Here is a 21504-nt window from a genome sequence, read left to right on the forward strand (position 1 = left end):
TCATTAAGCTGCACTAATCTAAGCCAAATACCAGTAATTTTGTAACAGGAAAAGCTTAAAAAATGTAAGACTTTCATTGTACCTAACAATTTAATAAGTTAAAGAATTCTGGTAACCCAGAACATAATACAGACCTGATCTGTAATCTTTTTGTTAATTTGAAGCCATTTTATTTGACAGCATCCATCACAGTAAGTTTTCAATTTATAACCTGTATTTTTTTGTTAATTTTGCCTTGGCCTATTCCAAATTAGGTATTTTGCCACGCTATACTGGCTTCAAAGTGTAACATTTACTAATCAAGTTGAATCTTTCCAATACCCACTTTTAAAATGTTTTAGCACTACACGTTAACAGCTTCGAAACTTTACCAAAGGGGCAAGATAAGTTTAAGTGCATTTATCTAAGAGTAGACAGAAAAAGTGAATAATGCCTTTAATCTAGCTTTAACTCCACTGAGTTCTTAAAGGTGGGTGGGATACACATACCACAGATAACATATAACAGTGTATTTTTAAATAACTTGTGGTGATTTTATAAATCCTGTATTATACATATTACAGATTAAAGATTCTATCTAAAATAGACATATTCTGGGAGTTGCTCCATGGGAATTCCAGAGGAACATTGTAATGTTTATATTCTTTGGAATATATATCCACAAGTAACTGAACTCTGCATGAAACCAAAATAAGCCTTTCAAGTATTTAAAATAAATTTTCCAACTTCATCCTGAGGTGAAAGTGATTTCAGGTTATGCTTTCATTCCAAGTATATATTGCAAAGAATTTCTCATTAATAAGGCTTTACATGAAATTGTGTGTCATGACCTGGTATTTCCTGAATGATAACTTTAAAAACTACTTAAACCTTACTTCCTTATTAAATATTAAGAAGAAAGACTCCTCTGAGGTATATGGGGGTCAGCTTCTGGACCTTTATGGAAAATTTAACAGCCAAATTTTATCTACCCTTAATGATGAGATCCATGGAACTCAAATTTGCAAAAAAGGAGCAGTGATCTAAAACTATCTGGTATGAACAGACTGTCTAAAAGCACTGCCTTAGTTTTTATTATTTTTACACAAAAACCTTCAATAGCTTACCACTGAAAATACACTCAACTTCCTTAAATTGCCATTGACAGTCCTTCATGATCTCACTCAACCTTAACTCTTGTTGAGTATCATGGTAAAAACTATATCCCAACCCACCCAAACTGCCAGTTCTCCAAATACACTTCCCTCTTACTGACTCTTCCTCAGGCTGTCCTCTTTTTTCCAGAATAAGCCCTATGCCCCTCTCTCCGTCTACCTATCCTTTCAAGGTCTACCTACGCTATTCATCAATGAAGCTTTCTCCGATCATCTCAGGCAAAAATGGTTTATTCATTTCTATGGTGTTTTGAATGTTGCACTCCTACAAGATTTCCTGAAGGGACTGAATGGAGACCCGAGGACAGCTACTCACCAACCGAATGCCAAACTCTGGCAAGTGCAGAGTTGCTACGTGGACAAGCTGTGACTGCTAGGTTGCTTTTCCTGCTGGCTTTGCTGCGGATGTTCCCTGGGTTGGCTTAAATGACACATGCAAATGTAGCTTTTCCCTACTGTGGTACCAGCAAGCTGTAAGTAACTGAATAGAGCTGTACTTTAAAGGCCAAGAAATTTCTAGGAACATGACGTAACTTGAAACAATTCTAATTCTGTTCTCACCTGAGCACAGCCCGTGAGCAAAAGGAAGAGGCACGTAGTAAATGAAAGCAGGAAGTCCTACTTCAACTGTATTTTCTCTTCTCTATGATCCCTAGAGATTTGTGAATGAAGTAAGATTATAGATTTTTTCCTAGAATGCCTCTCGCCAATTCTCTAATTTCCTAAGGATTGGTAGTAACTCCAGGAATTATACTGGTGGGCCATAAAATCCGGAACGATGTAGAAGTGAAATCGATCTGATCTGGGTAGGCTTACATCCAAATTCTTTCACACACTGAGCAAAACTCATTGTAGATAAAGGCTACTCAATGGAAGCTTAGTTAACAAACAGCTAGGAAAGAAACACCTTGAACAAAACTTTTTCCCGACCTATTTCCCGACCTTAAAATCAGTTTTAAGTAAGAAGTGGCAATGACAAGTTAAGTGTAGATTATCTCTAATATGTAATAAAAACCACATTTTAAAAATTTGGGAAGTGAAAAAGAAGTTACGAGAAAAGAGTACATTTGTTTGTAGTCTATGTTCATTTGACTAGAACTAAAAATTTTAGATTAAAATATCTTTGTAGATTAAAATCCATCACATAATTAAACCTCAGCCTGAAAAGTAACACAAACCTACAGGGTCCAAGTTGTTCTATAGATTACAAAAAAAAAAAAAAAAAGAAAATGCCAACACATATTTCATATGCCTAAATGATCATTTTTGACTTAACATCAACCTAAAAAAGAAACCCTCCAATCAAATATCTGGAACAAAAAATCACCTCATTTAGGGGCACCTGGGTGGCTCAGTCTTTGAGCATCTGCCTTCGGCTCAGGTCCTGATTGGTATCGAGCCCCGCATAAGGCGCCCTGCTCTGCGGGAAGCCTGCTTCTCCCTCTCCTACTCCCCCTGCTTGTGTTCCCTCTCTCGCTGTGTCTCTCTCTGTCAAATAAATAAAATCTTTTTTAAAAATAAATAAATAAATAATAAAAGAACTGTCTAGAAGAACACTGCTACTTGTTTGTATAAAAGAACGCCATATATGTATGAAAGAATACGGATACTTGTATGTTGGTTTCAGATGTGAAATCAAAACAGCAGGGCCACATGAGCGTAGAACTCTGCTGCTTCGTAACAATTCTATTAGTGAGTCCCCCAAAATATCCCAAGCAGAGCTCATTAGTTTCTGACCTAAAATTTAGATGGGAAGCTATTTTGAAAACCACTATAAACTGTAAATCTGAATTCTGAGTAGCAAGAATAACTTATATACCACAAAAGATAAAAAATAAAAGTAACACATATAACGCGCCAGACTCCTGACCTAGCACTTTCCGATGTACCCCATGTAATCTTCACAAAAATCTGTGAAGTAGGCACTATTATTGCCCCCCTTTTACAGAGAAAACAACAGGGGCCCTGAGAGGCTGAGTAATTTACTAGGAAACCAGTCTGGCTCAAGTCCCCTGTTTTCAAGCACTATTTTCTTGGCTTCTAAAACAAAAGTTACTCCACAGGGAATGTATGGAAATTATATTTCAATATGTATCTATTTTGAACAGGAAGAAAGGAGGTTTCAAAAGATAAGAAAAAGAATACTGGGAATATCATATAGTAGAAGCAGGGTTTTATTTTTGAAAGCAGAAAAAGTACCTAGCATTCTAGAATACAATGTACCAATATTTTTATATATCTGGCTTAGAATACTAGAATGTGGTGAATGAAGTGTCTGCATTCCTATCTTTTAAAAACATTAACGTTTTTGCAAATCTGTTTTAATTTATATATGAAATAAAACAGGAAAACCTGTTTTAATTTATATGTGAATAAGAGTACTTTGCTTGAAGAATACAAAAAATACATACTAAGAGTACTAGCAAATTCTGAAGGTTTATTGTATTCACTGACTACGTGTGTACATACCCAGAAGTTCCTTTAAACAATTTCCACCCAGGGCCTCATGTAGATATCAATAATGGCTTGACTCTAAAACTGATTTTTACCACTTGCTTTGTATAGTTTATTTAAAGTACATTCCAATCCTCTGTCACCTATTCCTTGTGGCAGTGGATCTGAGGCTTATCACACTGAACACATCCCAGAACTTCAGACCAGAAAGAGGCCCAGTGAGAAGATCATGAAAACAGATACCCCATGCCAGTGGGTACCTGTGAGAGTTTCAGACCAGTTCTTCCAGGCAGTCGAAAGAGCAATGTTCTCAGGGAAAACCAGTTCTTCAAGCAAAGGAATAGCCACTAAGCCTGAGTACTAACTGTTCTCTTCCCATTGGTGTGTGTGTCATTTTCTGGACTGCTACTTTTTATGGATTCCAGCAAATTTTTAATTCGCTCACTTGCAGGCTTCTTCCTTTTCTTCTTGGCAAGAGACACACTGCTTAGCACTGAAGGCTGCAGCAGCGTTGCCAGCCCCCAGGGCTGATTACTTGATGGGGAAGGGCGGTCTTTATCTTCCTGACTTAAAATCCAGGCACTTTCTCGGGCCAGATCTACAAATTTTTGTAGTTGGCTTTGATTTACGTTTTTGCTGATGTTGAGAGACGTTTCAAAAGGATTCTGAATGTGCAATGGAGAAGACTCTGGTTTGTTCTGTTCCCTTCCCTATAGATGATTGTAAGGAAGAAAAAATGTATAAATATATGAAAGGCTCAGCTATAGGAATGATATAGTTTAACGAAATGTCAAAAACAGGGCAAATCCCAGCATTTACAGAGTAAAGAACTGCTTTCCTAAGAGAATTGGGTATGTATGCATATTATGTACTTATGTGTGTGTGTGTGTGTGTGTGTGTGTACTTCTGGCTGATTTTTTTACCACTGTAGTTCTGTGATTATTCTTTAGAGAAAAATAAATTAGGTTTATGAGCTACGGATGATGATGCTCAGATGAGAGGTATCTAGGCTAAGTCAATCAACAGAAGTATTTTTAAAGTATCAACTTTGACCTAAGAAGATAAAGCAAGGAAGGGAAAAAAAACGAAAAATAGCAGAAAATAAAATGAAGACACACTTATTTTTGAGACTTGCTAAAAACATAATAGAAGCACACAAAATTAGAATCCTTAAATTAAATACAGTAATTAATGTTTCCCAAGAATAAAGTCAGAAAGGAAGAGAAGGAACAAAGGATTATTCATTATTCATTTTAAAACACTGAAAGTTTCCTATTACATTCCTAAAGATCCAACTTACATAAGGCCCTGACAGGTAAGACCACGTCTCATAGAAATAAAAAGAAAAGCTAAAGTTGTGATTTATATGACCATATCACATGTATTACTAAAATATTAACAAAACAAATGTCCAAGATTCGCCAGTATGAGCAGCACCTCTTTATTCCCTAACTTCTGTCATGCCCTGCCCAGCAAGGGTCCTGCCTGTCCAGCAACTCTGACGTCTAGGCTAAGAGGACAGAAAGGATAAAGAACTTCATGTGATCAGTGACCTTCTTCTCATATGGAATCTAATGCCATATTAGCTTGCATCCCAGGGCTCTGTGTCCCCTCCTTCTCCCTTCCCCACACTTTGTTGTTGTTGTTGTTAAACAAAATCTCCATGAACAGGATTAAGAGGCAAGGATGAAAAAAGGAAGAGTTGAATAAAACAACAAAAAAGAGTATCTGATTACGTGTTTTATGTAGCCAATCTTACAACGGTTGTAACCAAGTACCCAAATGCTAAGCAGAATAGACCCAAACAGAGAGCTATCTCAAGTATCCCCCACTTGGTCACAAATTTTGCCTAGAATTCTGCTCTGGATTTGCTTTTTTTTTTTTTTAATGTCTATTATTCCAGCTACTCATATGAACCAAAATCATAAATTCATTTGCCTAAACAAATTTAGAGCTCAAATTGAGAGAATTACTAAAATCTATAGGGCTGTGTATCCTACTTCTTCCATGAACACAAAAGCAGTTTAACAAGAACTGTATATAAAATTATGTTTTCCAGAAAAATTTTCAGAAGAGTCCACATTTTGAAGGATGCTGTATTAGATGCTGAAAGAGTTGTCTTCTGCTCTTCCAAATAACTAGATGAATGATCTGATATGCAGCTCCTCTAGGCATCAATTTCCTTATTAGTATCTATTACTGTGGAGTTGAAATACACTAACATGTTAAAAATGCTCTGAAAACTAAATACTAATATAGCAGAAGACTAGATACTTTGTCATCAAATATTATTTACCTGTCGAATATTTATGGAATTTTTATTGAAAGCGAAATTGCCAAAATATTCAAAAAATTCTTTCAGTAGTGATTCTGCAAGAAAATAAAACAAGGAAAATAAGAGGAAGGCCTGTTTCAATTAAAAACAAACGAACAAAGGGAAAAAAAAAAACACCTACCTAGTGTTTCTGTGTTTCCTGAAGGTTTAATTCTATTCAAGTCACGAATAAATGTACAGTTGTGGCCTTCTATTATACATTTATCTTCTGCATCTTCAAAAAACAGAAATGGAAAATATTTCACATTTCAAAGATATTGCCTACTTCAGAAAAGGAATCTATAATTAACTAAATCAAAGTTACAGACTAATGTGTCCTATTATTAGTCAGTGTTATAGATATTTACAGTTAATAGGATTTAAAACTCCTTACCAAAAAGATTTGAGACTAATTACAGTAGAGCAAAATTAGCGTTACATTTTTTTTAGCATACTAAAATCATCTATCAAAAACCCAACAATTCTTAATCTTTTGAAGTCATCAGTTTTTCAGTTATAAATGAAAATGTAGATGGTTCCCATCTTTCACCAATTCAAATCTTGGCAGTATCCTTGATCAAAATACTTAATTTCCTCTCCATTTCCATCCTTATCACCCTGTCATGCATATATTTGCAACAAGCCATCCACGACACAAACTGAATGCTCTAAGAGTTTTGAAGAATTTCTGGTAATTTCTAAAATGCAGTACTCTAGCAACTAGAATTCACTACCACAAAGTAAACGGCACCCTGGACTTAAGCATTCACCTTTTCTAATAGTATTTGTATCTTCAGAAGGAATCATTCCCCTCACGATAAATACACAGCCAGCATGAAAACCCATGCTAATCTACCTTCCACTGTACAATAAGCAGACAAATTCTCACTCCTCGAAAATCAAATTAACAGCCAATTCATCTGAAAGCATTTCCTAACTCCAAGTTGGCCATCCTCCGTTAGTTATTTCACACTCCATGAGCACTTATCTGACTTCCTTGTGATTGTGTATGCATGCTGCCCACTCCCCTACCCCAGCCTGGGATTACAAATGTCCCATTCACTACTCCCCCTCTCCACATCAGTCTAGCCACAAGTGTCTAGCATACAGCAGGCACATAACCAGTAATCCGAATGATCAATTACATTTTGAATGTTACAATCCCCAGCAGGGGGATTAAATACAGAAATCAGAAAGAGATAAATAAGGGTCCTTCAAATTTTTGTCTCCCTTTTTTTGTGGTTTTTGTATTTTTTGTTAAGATCTGGGTTACTAATATAATTTCTCAAAAATTACTCCAGATCCTAACATATTAATTTTATGTATTTTTTAAAAGATTTACTTAGAGAGGGAGAGAAAGAACATGCGCATGGTGAGAGGCAGAGGGAGAGGGGAAGCGGACTCTGTGTTGAGTACAGCCTGATGTGGGGCTCAATCCCAGGACCCTGAGATCATGACCTGAGTGGAAACCAAGAGTCGGATGCTTAAGCAACTGAGCCACCCAGGCACCCCACATATTAATTTTAATAGCAAATTTTATGTCCTCTATTATATAACTTCTAGTACCCCGAAGAACTTATACCCAGTTACACTTAGATCTATTTTTTTTTTTTTTAAGATCTTATTTAATTTGAGAGAGGGAGAGAGAAAGAGCGTGAGACAGCGTGTGCAGGAGTAAGGGGAAGGGAAGAGGGACAACCTTGATTTCTGACCATGGAGCCTGACACTGCTCAATCTCAGGACCCTGAGATCATGACCTGAGCTGAAGTGAGACGCTTAACCGACTGAGCCACTGAGGCACTCCACACTTAGATCTATTTTTTAGGAGACCCAGACACGTGTTACTCTTTCAAATTGTCAACAGTTATATTTCTTGTGACACAGTGCCAGTCACATATATTGATGTTCTTTTAGCTGCTGTGTCTTTTTTCAGGAACTTATTTCCAATTAAAGCATTACTACCATAGAAATTTGAGATCCACGTTAAAATATTTCTAGAACTGCAGAATAATGAAAACCTGAGGCTGTCTCTGTGACTGCTGCTCTTGACTAAAAGTTGTTACAGAAGTATTAAAACTTGAAGGAAAAAAAAAAGTATCCTCTGATTTAAGATAGGGCCATCTTTGTTTCTTCAAAATCCCTAAGGCATTCAAACCTAGCAGCTTGGCTGTCAAGTCCTTCCCCTCCTATCTTCTCTCCCCCATTTGTCTACTATAACACCCAGACAACATCCACACCGTCCAATATAATAACCACCACCACATGGGGCTATTAAAATAAAAAATTCAGTTCCTCGACCACACTAATCATACTTCAAGTGCCTAACAGCCACAAGTGACCAGTGCCTACCCTACTATGTATAATATGGATATAGAACACTTCTATCATCATAGAAAGTTCTACTGGATAGTGCTGCAATAGAAAAATGATTCTCAACCTATTCAGACATATGAACCCTATTGCTATCAGTTTAAACCTGCGGCACTCTTTTCTTAAAAGTATTGTTATGAAACCATGACAAAAATTTGTAAGTAAACACAAACTCTCAGTCGCGAGGAAGAGAGCCAGGTAAGCACCTTAATTAACTCATACTGGAGCTTGAGAACACATTCCTTCACCTTCACCTTAAGTGAACTTAGAAACTATGAAAAAGTAAGGTTATATATTTACTAAATTTGATTTCCTTGCTTCCTTTGGAAACCTCAGAGCCTCATGATTGGTACATCCATTACTCTTTTTCAGCAGAGTACACACGACAAATGAAATTCACTGAGTAATGTTCTCACAGACACAGCCAGATTGATAACTTACCCACATTTTTCCAGGGAACTGATAGCCACGCTAGAGTAATTCATAATTAGTCACAGAGATCACTATTGGCATTCTTAATAGATTACTCAGGGGCTGCAGTACAGATAATCATGTCTATGGGCTGTATAATTATTTAGGTTAATCTTTCTGGTCAAAAGAACAAAATCTACACTGTGCCAGCTACATATATGTCTAGTAAGTCACTTGAAGTTGATAGGCACATATGTAAGGGGCATAACAGGAATAAAGTTCATATGAAGGCTTACTATTTTTTTCTTTGATAACAAATCTTTTATGATGTCCCATTTTTATAAGAGGAGCTTACTGGAACAAAACTTGAATAGCTAAAAATCATATAACTATATTCAGCTTCTATTATAACTATCCAGTATGCCATGGATCAATAGTAATTAAATGGGAGAAGCAAACAGAAAAGCCAACTGAGATTACAGATCTCTGCTGTACTAATTAATGCAGACTGTTTAATACGAGGGGGGGGGTGCTATACACTTAGACACATCGCCATTTTGTTTCCTTCTAACCCACCCCAGCCAGAATGCTTTCTGAAATGCACATCCAAGCAACTGCCTCTCAAGTACTTGGATCTAACCTTGTGAAAAATGTAAGTGTTATGGTTATATCCACGTTTCAAAGGAGCTTTATTTATTGCCTCATAGCTCACTCAACTCCAGAATGTGACTCAGATAATATTCTCCACATATACACATCTATAATACAGATTGTTCCCTATTAATCACTTACGCTCATCAACAGGGTAAAGTTCTACCTGCTTCTCCCACCATGCCATATGCTCCAATAACACTTCAGCCTCTCCAGGACGGAGCCTATATACTGATTAAGAGCACATGCTATGGGGTAAAGATGATGAAATGAACACAACCACCTACCTTCACCCCCTCCCAAACCACCAATGAAATGACAGTAAAATGACATAAAATCTTAAAGATGGAGAACAGAAGAAATAAGAACAACAAAAATTTTTCAGTTGAAGAACAGATGGACAAGTAGCTAAGATTCAGGAGATCTGAAAAGACTGACTCCTAAACTAGCAGTAAAGAAAGCCAAGAATAAACCCATCTACAGGGCAGAGCTCCCAACAACTCAGGAACTGCAAGCACCAGGTCTAACTGGAAGCACCAAGACTGGAAGCCTGATGGTTGAAGAAGCAGTTAGATTCCCCCAGATCTCTTTTTCCCTGACAGAAACCTTAGGCTTACTTTGGAGAGGGTAAAAGAAAGTATAGCTACACAGAAGATAGGAGACACAGCTGAGGGTAGGAAAATTGTTCTAAAAGCAACAGTAAGTGAACAAAAGCATAGTAAATGTCAAAGCGACAGCATGCTAGTAACGGGGTCTTTACTTCCAGAAAAATATTAAAAGAGTCATTACTGGGGAATCTGAATAGCTCAAGAAGAATGACCTAGAGATAGTGACATAAAAAGTGCCCACCAATAAAACAGTCCAGCTACATTACCCTACAATAAAGCTCACAGTCAACAAACCCCACCTAAGCTCAGAGATTCAAATGAACTTTTTAGTTCCTAACTCAAACATGACCAGAAAATCAAAGACTATCAGATACCTGAAGAAGGCCTCTAACATGACAATAAACTTAAAATGAAAAATTAAATAAAATGAAAAAAAAATATTTAGAAAAACAGAGGCTACATAATAAGAATTAATTAATAGAGTATTTGGTGACTGACTGTTTTGACAAAAGATTTAGACAACTAGTAGCAAGCTGGAGATTCAAGTAACATTAAGTACATAAAAAACTAAGCAAGCAAGAAAATAAGTAGTATTAAAAACTATAAACTCCAAAGAGTAGAAAAAGTTGGGCAGGAAAGGAAATTAATTTTAGTTTACTCCATGGATTAGAAAGGAATAGGATTTATACAGTCATAACAGTATAAAGAGCACGTAGCAAAATTAAGCCATAGCCATATTCAGAATATGAGGGGTGTAAGAGATATATGTATGGTGAGGATAAAAGGTAACTCCTCTTCTTCCATAAAGGGAAGTCATACATAATGTCTAAAACTAAAAATCAAGAAACATGGTCATCATTTTGCAACATATACAAATACTGAATCATCACGCTCTATACATAAAATATAATGTTGTATATGCCTATTACACTCCCCAGATAAATACAGAAATTAAGACAATTTATTCTGAAAATATATTTTATAACGGCAAACAGATCAGCTAAAAGAGTTAGAAGTGGTTGCCTACAGAGCAAGGCAAAAGGAACAGAAGGCACAGGCTCAGAGTGTGAGTTACCGTTACCAAGTTTGTAGAATATTTTACTCTTTACCTACTATGTGCCTCTGTACTTTGATAGAACTGAACTTTAAAAATCAGTTCTTTTCACCAAACACCATTAAGAGAGTGAAAAGGGAACCACAGTATGTATTTATTTGAGATATAAAGATATACACATAAATCCATAACATGTGACAAAGGACTCATGTGGAATATAGAAATTCCTACAAATGAATCTGAAAAAGACAGGCCAAGAGAAAAATAGGCAAAAGACTTAAAGAAACATCACAAGAATTACCCAAATGACTGATGCAGATATGAAAAAGTGCTCAACTTCATTAGTCATTAGGGAAAAGAAAACCAGAACATGCCATGATGCCACTACCCATACATTTAGAACAGCTACCATAAAAAAAATTGATAATACCACGTGTTGGCAAAGATATAGAGCAATTAGAACTTGTCCATAATGCCTGTGGGAGTTTACACTTTGGAAAACTGTTTGGCAGTGTCTACTGAAGCTGAATATACCCAAATCCCAAGACTCAGAAATTCTATTCCTAGTTTATACTTGACAGATAGGAGTGCCTGTGCTCACCAAAAGAAATATGCTAGAATGATATTAGCTATTACGTGTAATGGTCCCAAACTACAAATCATTTACATGCCCATCAAAAGTAGAAGTAAAAATCTTTTTTGGTATGTTCATGGAAAATAGTACTGTGCCACAATGAAAATGAGTGGTCCACAAATACACGAACAGTAGGAATGAATCTTCTAAACATAATGTTGAGAGGGAAGAAACCAGACGCAAAACAATACACACTGTATGAGACATAAACAGGTAAAATGAATCCATGCTGTTGAAAGGGGGGGTGGGAAGGGCGTGGAGGGACCCGAAGGGAAGACAGCTAGTGCTTCTGCGGTATTCATTCAGTCAGGGTGGTGTTTCCATGGGTGTGTTCCGTTTGTGAAAATATACATATACACACATGTACTTCTAGGTGTATTATATTTCAGTTACCTTAAGAAATTTGGAAAACCTCTCAACGTTTTCTCACCTATAAAATAAAAACAGTAAATGTGCCTCATAAGATTTGCTGGGAGGACTGAATGAAATGGTGTATAAGACTTTCTAGCCCATGCCTGGCACTGAGTTAGCACCCAATAAATTGTTACTGTGTCACAATTAAAATTCTCTTCCATTCTGGGGTTTATGCATCAACACTGCCAAAGATACTACACCCAGTCATTTCTTCCTCAAACCTTTAATTCATCACAGGAAGGAAGCACAGGGATCCTAAACAAAAAGCTGTAATCAAACAACTGTTTATGAAAGGAAAATGCCACAGAAAGCACCAAGCGCAGAAGTAAATGTAACAAAGGTGGCAAAGCCAAAACAGGAGAGAACACACAATAAGAGACACAGTGGGGAAAGGAGCAGAGATTATAAGAAAACATAAAGAAACAGAAATTCAAGAGTAACCAAATTACGAAAGTTGCCATCATGCTCAGTACAAAAGGCTTTCAACTGTAAAACGTTCAGCCAATCCTCTGAAATCTATTTACTGAACTTCTCCTATGGACCCAATACTATGCCAGGAACAGAAGATGCAGAAATGAGTCAAAGGCCGCCTGCCCTAGAAAGGCTTGGCCAACACAGGCAGGGAAAACAAGTCGGCAACGTGACAGCCATTCCAACACACGTGTGTACCAGGTGCGTGGAGGCCAACAGAGTGCCACCTCCCAGGAGGAAGGCAGGAGGGAGCCAGCCAGGAATGACCTAACAAATGGGATCTTGGACTGGGTTTGTCTTCTCTTCCCTGGCATAACCCTGAAGAGCTTCCCTCCATGGGAGAAGAGGAGGTAGTGAGAAGAAGGCAATTTCAGGCAAAGACCAAGATGTAAACAAGAACAAAATATTTGAGGATCAGCAAAATGCTGAGCCTCCAGATTTGCACACAGAAGTGAATGTAAGCGAAGACGAGGAAAAGGAAGATCAAAGAGACCCTAAATACAACTCTATAATGTTTGGATTTATTCTAGGTTCCAACCAGGTTTATAAAGCCCTAGAAGTGCTAGAAGGTGTTCCAGAAATCCATGCCACCTTCTATTAATAAGCAAGCAAGCAAGCAAGCGAGTAAATATTTTTCTTTTTTAAAAAAGACAAATTGAGAGCCTCTATCTGAATATCAAGGGAGAGGTACAACTTAGAAGAACAAAATGATTGTACGCAAGACTTAACTCAGCCAATCAACCATAGAGCACCCAAGATGGTTTTACTGTTTCCAAGTTTAACACTGTTTTTATTCTTAGTCAGATCCTGTTGAATATATACCAATGTGGAACCACTGGTTAAAATCAGAAGTATAAAAAACATGGAATTTGAAAAATACCTAAATGAACAGAAAAAAAATATTTTGATAAATTCTTAAAATAATCTTCACCACATCCTTAATATAAATTCATTTATGAAAAATTCTTTTATAAGAAATTCAAGGTATTGTCAGAACTTCAAAAATCAAAGATAATGCTATCAAATTTGCTTTTTCATTTATTGGCAATTCACACCCACAATGTGCTATGTGTAGCGAAGTAACTGCAAAAAACAACCTGAAAATTTCTCTTAAGCTAATGAAAAAATATCGTAAACAACCAATTTGGTATTTTAAAATATAAAATTAAAGAATTCCAAAACTAGTTGTGTCTGTTTTGATGCCATCAGATGTGAATAAAGTTAAATTGTTTTAAAAAATAGATTTGAAATAAAAACTCAACATGTCATTTTAAGTTTGTCCATCAATCACATTCTTTTTCTAAAATAATTAGCAGAGGGGGGTGCCTGGGTGGCTCAGTCGTTAAGCGTCTGCCTTCAGCTCAGATCATGATCCCAGGGTCCTGGGATCGAGTCCCACATCGGGCTCCCTGCTCGGCAGGAAGCCTGCTTCTCCCTCTCCCACTCCCCCTGCTTGTGTTCCTGCTCTCGCTGTCTCTCTCTCTGTCAAGTGAATAAATAAAATCTTAAAAAAAAATAAAATAAAATAAAATAAAATAATTAGCAGAAATTATTTTAAAAAGATTCTAGGAGGTTACTGAAGGATTTCAATAGAGAATAATATAATGAGATATGAAATTTTGACAATCGCTAGTTACAAATAGACTGGTGGGAAACAAATGGAGGTAAGGAGAGAAAGTAGTATAGATGCTCCCAAGAAGGGAATGTCAAGGGCCCAAATCTGGCAGGAGTGGCAGTGTGCGTGAGACTGGAAAACAGCAACAAGATGTCAGGAATAGTTTGCCGCCAACATCAACTTGTCTTCATTCTTCCTCCTTTTTATAGCTTCTGCTTTCCTTAGCTTCTAAACTCCAAAAGTTCATGATTTTTCCCCAAAACGGTCTCTGTGAGGGCAGTCTTAAGCACCAGCACACACAGCAAAGGTTGAACAGGAAATGCTATTTACAGGTTGTTTATTGTGAGGAAATACCCACATTTTCTGTCTGTCTGTATGTGGGTCTGTCTTAGGCCTCTACCAGAATGTGAGTTACCTAAGAATATCATCCATATCTCCTCACTGCACCAAAAATAACACCCAATGTAGAATGAGCAACCAATAAATATTCAGTGAATGAATGACACCAAACAATGAATGAGCACAGCCATGGATGTTGCCCCTTCACTGCAACCGAGATACATGACCACTACCCTACCTTCTGAAAACTTCCTACTCTCCATTATCCTATCACACAGAGCTTTTTTAAAGCTTAGTTTCAAGCTATACTAGTACTTAACAGTGTTCACAGGAAGGGATTACTTCTAATTTGGATAATGAGAGAAGGTGGCACAGAAGAGAGAATTGAGAGAAGTCACAGTCCAGGCAGAAAAACCAATAGTGTGAACAAAAGAGCTAAGACGGAATGTGATGAGGGGTATCACGGTACTGAGCGCAATGTGGGAACGCATGAGAAAAGGATGGGAAGTCAGGTATGGCTACATAAGTGAAGATCTTCAATACCGGGGCGCCTGGGTGGCTCAGTGGTTAAGCGTCTGCCTTTGGCTCAGGTCATGGTCCCAGGGTCCTGGGATCGAGCCCCGCATCGGGCTCCCTGCTCGGCGGGAAGCCTGCTTCTCCCTCTCCCACTCCCCCTGCTTGTGCTCTCTCTCTCGCTGTGTCTCTCTCTGTCAAATAAATAAATAAAATCTTAAAAAAAAAAAAAAAAAAGATCTTCAATACCAAGCTAAGTAAGCGGAGATTTATTCCATAGGGCATAAAATCCCCTTTAAGGTTATTTTAAACTGGGAAGATTCAGAGATCTACTTTAGAAGTATTATTTGGCAGCAGTACACAGGATGGATAGAAGATACAGTGTCTACATTTTGAGCGTATCCCTTATTTACCTTCTTTTTAGAATTTAGAACTGTTAATACTTTAGTATCTCCTACAGCAGTCTACCAAAATGTCAATTCATTTATGACATTAATTAAATAATATACTGATTTTAAAATAATTCACCTAAGATTGCTTGTAAACTTTTAACTAAAAAACACATTTAGGATCTTTAAAGCATTATAAAACAGTTTTCAGCATCTTTAAAAAAAAAATCTGGAAATAAATTCAGATTTGGAAAGCCATCACTGAACCTGTGATCCACTCAAAAGAGCTCTATCTGGGATGTTTTTTCTTTCCCCAAGGTCATTCCAGGCTCGGTCAACTAAGAGAGAGGCTCCAAATGTCTCATGATAGCTGTAAACAACCTTGCCAACTGACACAAATAGGACAGAACTCTAAAGGCCTCAGCATTGCAAATCATCTGCTCTCATGACCCCTAGTGGGCATTAAAAAAAATAAAAAACACTTAAATTTTAGATTCACAAAACTTTAAAAAAATACAGAAGACAAATTTTATGACTAATAAACAAACACACATGTCTTTGACAATACATGGTAATTATATTCATTTAAAATGTCAGAAAGAGAAAATAGACTGCTTCCAGTCTTACCTGCTAGAGTTTTTAGGTAGTCAAGTGTTGGAAGAATAGGGGGTGATCTCCTCTGGAGAAAAAAGATTACCATCATTGTAAGAGAGAAATTTGTAATCCAAGAGCCAGGAATACTACTCGTTAACGAATGTGCTCGAGCCCAGCATCGAATACTGAACACCAAGGCTCTCACTCTTGAGTCCAGAGTACCATATATATAAAGGAGTTCAGAACTTTTCAAGGCAATCCTTCAAAAGAAAAAAAAAAAAAAAAAGAATTTTCAAACCCCCAAATTATGGCTCCAGAGTAGAGTAAAATACATACCTGGGAACATACATAAATATCTTACTATGTCTAAGCATATTCAGAACACCATGATCAGATAATCAAAAGCATTATGTATTTGCAATATAATATTTAATGTGAATGGTTGAATATCAAATACATTCATTAACATTAAAACATTCTTTTAAATGTTGACAGTTATTATGTAGTTGTAAAACTTAGATTTTTTAAATCAAAGTTCCTAAACATGACTTAATAAGGGAAACACAATATATATGTGCTCTTCAGTAACTATCGATAAAGACACTGACACATTTGTAAATGAGAGGCTCTACACCTCACGTTCACACCTTAGTTATCTAGTCCTTTGGCAAGCAAGGAAAATATTCTACTTATTTTATCAAGAGAGTATCTATATCTTAAAATTCAGCCAAAATTACATAAGTCTAACATTTATAAAAACCAAAACCCATGAAGATAAAATACCTTTTAAAGAAATCAAACTTCAGAACCTATTTTCAGTAAGTTTTCTAGTTATAATTTTATAATGCAAAAAATTATTAATCAGAAATATTTTAAAATTAAGCTCCTACTGATCAAAACATGTCTTGTAATTTCCCAAAGATCTGACAGAGGGCACAAAACCATTAACAGTATCAACTTCAAACTATAAAGTTTCATCATGGCATTTACTTCCTGAGTTTAAAGAGAACAGAAGAAATGGCAAATTAGAAATTCAAGGTGATTAAATGTTTTATATAAATGAATCTAAATTAAGCTGAAAATAAATATCAAATAGTGCAAGATATTTTATATAAAGAAACAATGCAGGAGTTTATAAAAACCTGAAGGACAGACAGTGAGACAAATTTTTAAAAACCTGTCCCAACAAGACAATAAATATACTACTACTACAAAGATGTCATTTTGTTCTATTTTACATACTATAAGAAAAATGTAATAACGATAGGAAGTATATTATGTATTTTTATTTATTTTTACTCTGAACTACTTGAGAGAAATCCCAAAGCACTCAGCACTGACTTGTTAGTGAACACGAGTTGAAGCAAAACTGCTCTGGAATGTATTTTCTAAATCTGTTTTGAGTAATGATTATTAATCTAAGAAATAATATAGTGAAATCTAATGCATGCAATGAGAATACTAGAGTTATGAAATAAACTCAACTGAGAAGTTTCCCCACCTGAGAACACAAGAAAAGGAATCAAAGTATAAAAGAACCTGTCATTCACACCCCATTTTTTTTTTTTTTAAGGAAGCAGGTTGCTAGGATAATAAAATGAAAATATGCTAAAGGGAAAAACTATGCAGTCTGAAGCTGCGTACACCACTTTCTGACCTAAGCAAACATCATACAGGTTTAGGACCCAAAGTTGACGCTATCTGGAGACGATTCAGAGGTCAAACTCAAGGTGCTACTTTATTTTCTAAATATACTTGGAAGACTACATACAGAAGTTCTACTACAGTGCTTTCATGTTGTTATCAGGCTACATAAGTTAAGAATGATGAAACAGTTCTCCTCAGAAGATGATGTTATTTAGGTATGGTAACACTTTAAACACAATATCCTAACATTTTATTCATGAAGACCAAAAAAATCAAAAGATACGTATGAGAAAATATTTCCAATTTTTAAATCTAAGTGTTCAAAATTTTTAAAAGTTATTATTATTAAAGCATGTATAAGAGTCCAAAGCCACTGTTTCTGTACAAGAAAAACTATGTTAATACCTTATAATATTCACATTTAAGATGATAAAATTAAGAGATCATACCTATTATTAGTAGTCAAATCACACTGAAATCCAGAGGCTTGGTGTGAGAACCTCACAAGAGGACACCGAGCATTTAAGATTTTTTGTACACCCACACAACCAGGGCCAAAGTGGTCAAGGCATTCTCCTATCACAGACAGGATCTTCTGAGTTGCAATTCTTTCTGAAGGAACATTTTTCACTTGAAATTCCATCAGAAAATTTCCTGAGGTCTGAGTAATAAAAACATTTGTAAATGGGAGCTTTTTATAAGAAGGAATTTCTTAAACTTTCTAGAAGGACGCTCTAAGTCATTTTGGCACAACAAAAACCAAAAAACAAGGAACACACACTCAAAAAGTTCTTCATGAAATCACAGCCAACAACAGACTTAAAAAATCTCCAGTTGTCTTTTGTTTCTCCAAAGTACTAAACTAAAAAATCACTAGCTTTTTATAATTAACTTATACGCCACTATGTATTATATATCACAAGTATTACATGTAGAACCACTGACTCTATAAATTCAGTGACCATACATCTGCCTTTTCCTAGTTAGCCATTACATTTTAATAGACGTTATAAGCCCACAGTAGTTAGAATAGGGAAGTACATGTACAAATCAAATCAAACGGCAAATCAATAGAAGAAAACAGAGTATAATCAGACTTTAACTATATATAGGAATTTAATATAATGGACTCCCAAAATCACCAGGGTAAAATTACTATTTAACAAATGAGTCAAGTGGTCATTGAAAAAAATAAACTAGATCCTGACTTTAGCTCTGAAACCAAAGTAAATTCAACATAAATCAAAGATTTACACACAAAGAGTTTTATCAGTAAAGTACTAGAAGACAATGTTTTTACAAGTAGTGAAGGATTTTCTAAGCATGACACAAAATTCCAGAATACACAAAAGAGAAATATGATTGAAACCATCTCAAGGTAAAGCATATATTCACTACTAGATAAAAGACAAAAGTAAAACAATAATACATATGTCACATAAATGACTAATTTCCCAAATTTATGAAGCGTTTATACAAATGAAAAGGAGAAAAACTCACCCAATTCTAAAAACAGGCAAAAAAAACTTGAATAAGAAATAACAAAAGAAATAAAAATGGCTAAGAAATACAATAGAAGATGCTCTTGTTTTCTAGAAACTAAAGAAGAAATTAAAACAACATTGGGACTTTTCATTTATCAGTCTGCCAAAGACAAAAAGGCTGCCAGGATCACTATCGATGGGTGCAGGGAAACATGTATATACTGTCAGTGGGAGTGTAAACTAGGACATATTTGGTAGACAACTTCAGTATCTACTGAAACTGTAAATGTATACTTGGACCAGCTACTAAAATTCTAGGAAATTATCCTAAAAAAAACACTTGCATTGATGAGCCGATTTACAAAGCTGTTCACTCACTGTAGCATTATTTGTGTGGTATACACCCTTTGGGAATTCTAGTTAGCTTAATAAGGCTACCTACCCGCAACCACCGCATTTTCCAGAACCCATTCCTAGGCCCTAACAATGTTTATCATAGAAATCCACCCCCTTACTCCCAGCTGAGTGGACCAGGCATGGCAGCTGACGTAAGCACTAGACGACTGTACCATATATTCATCCAGAGATCTCTTCTGGGAATTGGAACTGAGGTTCAGAGTCAACCATGTGGCTGAAATATGTATCTCAGAAGCTTTGGAGCAGGCACATTCTACATCACAAGGACAAAAATGTAAAGAAAATCAGTGGGGGTGCAGAAAGTGGAATGAAGGGGAGAAAGAAAAATAAAGCAACTAAGTGGAAAGAAACCGAATACTTCATGGGCTCTTGATACGTACACTTCCTACGTCTAGTTCTTTCCTAAGACTCATCCACATTCCTGGCTCTGGGTTCAATGAAGCTAGTTTGAGTTGGTTCTGTGAACAACCAAAGAGTATTAACTAATACAGTTGACAATAAAGAAGGGGGGAAAATACACCACCCTGTCTAACAAATAAAGGACTGGTTAAGTAAATTACGGTACATTCATTCGGTGCTCTGCAGCCACTGAAAAGGATGCAGTAGACTGAATTGCCATGACAATATTAACTGGAGAAAAAAAAAAAGATCAAATTATAATCTGTAAAGATTAAGGGGTTTTTGTTATAAAAAAGAATTTCTACATGTAAAGGAAAAAGTCCAGAACAAAACGCATTAAACAATTCACAGTAGTTACCTCTGGAGGTGGTGGGACCATCAAAGATATTTACATTACACATTTTTGTAACTATTACTATATAATCATAAAAGAAAACTTTATGGGGCGCCTGGGTGGCTCAGTCGTTAAGCGTCTGCCTTCAGCTCAGGTCATGGTCCCAGGGTCCTGGGATCAAGCCCTACATCGGGCTCTCTGCTCAGTGAGAAGCCTGTTTCTCCCTCTCCCACTCCCCCTGCTTGTGTTCCCTCTCTCGCTGTGTCTCTCTCTGTCAAATAAATAAATAAAATCTTTAAAAAAAGAAAACTTTATATAGATGACATGTATACAAACAATCTCCACAAATAAATATGTTGTTTTCTCTACTTATTCTGTAATCCAGACAGATTTTTGTATTTAAAGGATTTCCTTTAAAAACATTAAAACTTCAAAAATCTAGCTTAGCCTCTTTGTTAAAACATCTTTATAACTTTTGGTTCCCTAGTCTATTTGATTTTAAAATTAAAGCACATACCAATTTACATGGGAAGCAGGAACCCAAACAAGAGTAACCAACAAATACAGCATAGAGCTCCTCAACAGAAAACCAAAGAAAGAGAAACATCTTCTGTCAGGATTAAACAGTACCAGGAGAAAGAGACAGATCTGGGGTCAAACAATCTCAGGATGGCAAAAGAAGAGCAACTGGGAGAGTGGTATCAGACCAGACGGTAGAGGAGCCATGCTGAACTCAGATGCATGGGAAGGGTTAGGAATACACAGAAGAAAGGGGATAATGAGATTTTTTAATTAAATACTATAAATGAGAGAAAAATAAAATCACTGAAGTAACAAGTGAAAATGACACCAGGGAAAAATAGATCTGAGTAAAGGAATCAGGGCCAAGAAATTGGAGAAACTGTGAACTATAAGTGGGAATGTGCCAGTTATTGAAGCTATTCACCAAATATTCTGCATCACCTTTCTGGTATTTAGTAGGATTATCAGGTTCCTGTCCGAGTTAAGTGCAATCACGTGATGACCTGCTTTCACCAATGAAATATGAACAGAGGCTTCACAAGCCACTTCCAGGCAGAGCTTTAAGAACCAGCGGTCAGTTCTCTACTGTGCCTTTCCACTGCCTTCAGCGGTAGAAGCACAGGCGCGCGTGGTGAAAGTTCGTCAGCCTGGGAGCTTGAGTGCCCCCTGCCGACCTGCTTTGGCCACACAGCCTCTGGCAAGAGATAGAGGGAGAT

General features: G+C 36.4%; 1 protein-coding gene across 1 annotated transcript in view; it reads right to left on the reverse strand.

The window, feature by feature from the left end:
- Window positions 1-3571: 3571 nt before the first annotated feature.
- Window positions 3572-21504, reverse strand: part of MTPAP (mitochondrial poly(A) polymerase) — a 30665-nt gene continuing 12732 nt past the window's right edge. Inside the window, exons 5-9 of the mRNA XM_034987204.1 lie at window positions 18082-18293; window positions 16019-16245; window positions 6065-6157; window positions 5905-5978; window positions 3572-4318 (exon numbers count right to left, since the gene is read on the reverse strand). Coding sequence (XP_034843095.1) covers window positions 3956-4318; window positions 5905-5978; window positions 6065-6157; window positions 16019-16245; window positions 18082-18293 — 969 coding nt within the window. The 3' untranslated portion in view covers window positions 3572-3955. The remainder of the gene's footprint in view (window positions 4319-5904; window positions 5979-6064; window positions 6158-16018; window positions 16246-18081; window positions 18294-21504) is intronic.

The sequence above is a fragment of the Mirounga leonina genome, unplaced genomic scaffold (assembly GCF_011800145.1).
Source record: "Mirounga leonina isolate KUSES-001 unplaced genomic scaffold, KU_Mleo_1.0 Mir_413, whole genome shotgun sequence".
NCBI classification, from domain to species: Eukaryota; Metazoa; Chordata; class Mammalia; order Carnivora; family Phocidae; genus Mirounga; species Mirounga leonina.